We start from the raw sequence: 4,366 nt of genomic DNA, 5'->3' as shown, positions 1-4,366 counted from the left end.
CAGGACACTACGCTCGTCAAGCCACACCTCCTTGGTTGTCCCCAGGGCAAGACATAGAAAGTTTGGTGGCCGCTCTTTTGCTGTTCTTGGCCCGAAGCTCTGGAACTCTCTTCCTCTGCGTTTACAGTCTGTCACTGAACTTAATGTTTTTAAATGTCATCTGAAAATGGAAAAGGAAATGCATTATGTCAATGTCCTCACAACTATAGAAGTACAAGAGTGTGTGTGTGTGTGTGTGTGTGTGTGTGTGTGTGTGTGTGTGTGTGTGTGTGTGTGTGTCTCTCATGTGAGGAGTTTCATGTGTTTTTCCTTGATGACTCTCTGATCCTCCAGGTGAACCAGACTCTGGGTGTTTCATGGTCCTTGACTTCCCCCTACAGCAGCTGAGCTGGTTTTTGTCACAGTCTTCAGTGTATCTTCATCACTGTGTTCACTCACTGCACAGAAATACCAGGCTTCGTCTCCTGGCACCACGTTTTTCACCACCAGCTCCCCCCTGTGAGCATCAGGCCTGATGCCTGAGAATTTCTCTTGACTGAAACCTGCTTCAAATGTGGCTGGAGAGTCTGGAATAGTGAACATTATTTGCTTCATATGTTGTCCTGGAAGCTGTTGGTACCAGTACATCTGGTAATAGGTTGCACCCTTGGTGTGGTTGCAGGCTAACGTTGCATTTTCTCCCTGGTTTACCCACAGTTTGTCAGCCTGATTAACGTCACTGGCCTCAGATAAACCTGTAAAAATCACCACGGACATTTTAGGATTATTAGTCAAAATGCTTCATTGAAAAATCATTTTGATTTGACAGTGTTTAATTTTCATACCTGAGGTCCAGAGCAAGAAGACAGACAGTATCAGGAGGTCCTGTGCGAGATCCATGACCTGTCAGACAAAACATTAAGTGTCTTTGCAGTAAAGCTGTGGAGATAGTCCACGCCCAGCACACCCTCCCACTGCAGTGTACAGGCGCCCGCCTCGAGCTCTCACATTAACCCTTCACAGGACACTCGCTAATATACTTTTTCAAGGTTTTTTCTTTTTTGACTCTCGATTTTTAATAATTTTAACAAAAGAAAATACAGAACAGCAGTGGCAGTGAGGTACAAAGCTGAAGTAAAATCAGTGATTGTATTTTTATTTTTTGTTTAAAACTCCGTTAGTGTCTCTGTTTTGAGATAGGTACCTTGTCCATTTTTCCCATTTGGTGTCGAATTCAGTTTGTTTCAGTCTCAACTTATGTCTTTCCATGTTAAAGATCTCCACTACTGTGTTCATCCAGTTCCTCAGTGTTACGGCCGTCGCCATATTGTCTTGTACTTTTCTCCCCAAGTGTGTGAGTGTGTTGTGTCTGTGTGAGTGTGGTTTCCCAGGTTGCTTCTGCTGCAGGAACCGCAGCAATCGCCTCATCGCCTGCACCTGGGGAGCCTGATGAGAGGGCAGTTTGTTAGCCAATCCTGCAAAGCCACCTGAAAGGATAAAAGCGGCTGGCAGGACACTGACCAGGAACTTGCTGCAAACAGCAATGCTCACGTCACGTGCCTCTTGTTGTCACTCATACTTCGTTAGTTAAGCCTGGTACACACTCCAGGATTTTTTCATTCTTCCCTGTTTCAGAGACCACACACTGGAAGACAATAGAAGATCGGCTCCTCTTGCAGGGCACCACACCACAGGATTTACAATCAGAGATATAAAACATGTTCATTATTCTAGATCTCCCCTTCCGATGCCTCCCAAGCGGCTCCGACCGGAAAAAGTCTCTGAACACACCGCACACCTTGAGGCACAATTCTGCATAGGACTTTGGCACAGGGATGATTTTAGATGTCTTGCATGGTGGAACTCTGGCCTGGGACAGTGTGGGACAGTTTAATATGTCTGCCTAAACCTCAGACAGCTGGTGTGCACAGTCCTTCAGAACCCTGCCTGGTAATCGGTCAGGGCCCGGGGCCTTCCTGGGGTCGATCCTCTGGAGCCTTTCGTCACCTCAGCTGTTATGTTATTAGCTGGGGGCTCATCGGGGAGGAGGTGAGTCGGGTGGGAGCGGTGGTGTTGGAGGCCTCAAAGCGGGCGTAGAAGGTGTTCAGGATGTTAGGAAGCTCTGAGTCCACAGGGCGTTGTGCACCACTCTTTTTATAGTCCGTAATGCATCTGCTCTGTCGGTCGTTAGTTTGAAAATGGCTCTGGATCTGGATGGAGTATATGTGGACTTTGCTCTCTTGAAACCCACTGACATATTCTCTCTGGCTGCTTTGAGTGCTGCTGCATCATCCTTGAACACAGCATCACAGGTTCTCAGCAGGGAGCAGCTGTGGCGTTCAGCCAGCGTTTCTGGTTTAGCCTGATGGTGATGGTCCTTGAGGTTATCACATTGTTCATGCAGTATTGTCGGTCGTCTCAAAGCAGTCTTGAAGCAGGGACAGCTCCGTCCGGCCACACAGTGATGGTTCTGGTCACAGAGTCTCTGCTTCTGGATACTGGGCTGTACGAAGGAACCATGAGGCGGGAGATGTGGTCTGAGGCACCAAGGTGGGGGCTGGGCTCTGTTCTGTTCGCTGATTGATCGTAAGTTTGTTTCAGGAACCTAATTTTCTTTTCTGCCTCTTTTCCTAGTTAGTATATCTTTATTCTCTTTATTGTGGTCTTCACCTCCCTGATCTGTTGAATTGAACTTGAATTATTTGAGTCTTTATGTCTTTGCTCCAAATGTTTAAGTTCTTTTAAGGTTTTTTAAATGAGACATTGCAATTTTTAAAGTCACTACAACTAATAAGCATTATGAGCCTGTTAGTTTTGAAAGATTCAGTGGAAATTATGGAAACGTGACCTTAAAAATGGATACATTTCATCATTTGTCACTTCAAAATAAATGACCAAATGTTCATAAGTCATGGTTTTTGTTCACTTCAAAACAATTATGATGGCTTTTTCTACCTCTTCATGGCTAAAACTGCAACTTAGTGACATGTTTTAAATCATATCAATGAAAAAGTAAATAAAATAAGACCAGGGTGTTTAAAAACAGATGTGCAGTATCTCTCATGTATTCTTAAAGCTTCACATTCCCAGGGTTCTTCTCTGGCTCGGCCTCTGAAACCTTGAGACTTTGGGTTGAATCAAGAAGATTGATCGATGAAAAATTCACTGATCTTCATGACATCCCAAAATTACTTTTTGTTTCTTACATCCAAAACAAAAAATCTGATTTTCAGCAGTTTATTGTATTGTTTTCATTCACATATCTCCAGTCAATGGTAATAACACTATTAGAAAGTGTTCATGAAGGAATTTCCTCCATGGAGTCATGAGGTCTCCAGTAACAGTCAGAGGAGGATAACATCTACCAAGACTTCTCTGCAGGTGCTCAGAAGGTTTTTGTATTGACTCCACTGAGATGTGCTGCACTGTGGAGACTGGCTGCACAGAAATACACTGCACTGTCATTCAGTCTGAGATCAGAGATGCTGAGGGATCTGTTGTTACGGCCATCTCCATCGAAGCTCATCTTCCTCTTCAGCTCTTCCTCGACATTGACAAGGTGCAGGTTGAGATATCCAAGGAGCTGCATGGCTTTGTCTTTCCTATGTTTGTACCAGAGGATTCTTTCATAGCTTGGTATTTTATGTGAACATTTGATCTCACTCTGTACAGATTCACTGACTCTTTTAGTGATGAATTGTGTCTGAAGCTCCTGTGGGAAACAGACCAGCTGAAATGAGAGGAAATATTCACATTGCATTGCGGTAATCTACAAGTGTTTCCTCACCTTTGATTCCTGGTGAATAAAGAAAACAATATGAAATGATGATTAATATCATGTTGAATCAGTGCAGACTCCTTCCTTTGAGCTGTTTTCCTTCATGTGAGCCTCTGCAGCCCAAAGGTGCAATCATAGAAACAAGAGGAGGAGCCAGAAATGTTCCCATCAGGAGGTTTCAGAATGTGGGTGGACGAAACTCCGTCAGTTTCAACCACCGTTCAACCTCCTGAGCCTCCAGAAGCTTCACACCACCAGAAATGTCTTGATAATCTTCATACATCTGCTGTAACACAAGTGAATTTGAACTAATCTTTGTTTTTTAATGTGAATTAAAATATCTATATTCCTCCAGTCTAAAAAAAAAACAATTTTAATGAAACTTTCTGGTGCAAAATGCAGGGAAATATGCATTAAAAAAAAAAAAAACTTCTAAAGGTGTCGTATTTTGGGTGTTTTTCCAAACTCCCCCCTACACCATGGCTTTGAGGCGAGTGCAAGTTTATTGGCAGCATCCTCATCATCTCAGCTCAGGTCTCAGTGTTCTCCTCAAGCTCTCACATTAACCCTTCACAGGACACTCATTAAAACACTTTTAAACTTTTTTTT

The 4,366-nt window shown here is 43.6% G+C and overlaps 1 gene segment (V, D, J or C); it reads right to left on the bottom strand.

The window, feature by feature from the left end:
* Positions 1-354: 354 nt before the first annotated feature.
* LOC115407168 (T cell receptor beta variable 29-1-like) lies at positions 355-879 on the bottom strand. The segment is given in 2 exon segments: positions 355-734; positions 825-879. Coding segments are annotated over 2 exon segments (435 nt in total).
* Between the last annotated feature and the right edge of the window lie 3,487 nt (positions 880-4,366).

Source organism: Salarias fasciatus, chromosome 19 (assembly GCF_902148845.1).
Source record: "Salarias fasciatus chromosome 19, fSalaFa1.1, whole genome shotgun sequence".
In the NCBI taxonomy this organism is placed as follows: Eukaryota; Metazoa; Chordata; class Actinopteri; order Blenniiformes; family Blenniidae; genus Salarias; species Salarias fasciatus.
The sequence above is the reverse complement of the archived record's forward strand: the minus strand, read 5'-3'. Positions and strand labels throughout refer to the sequence as shown.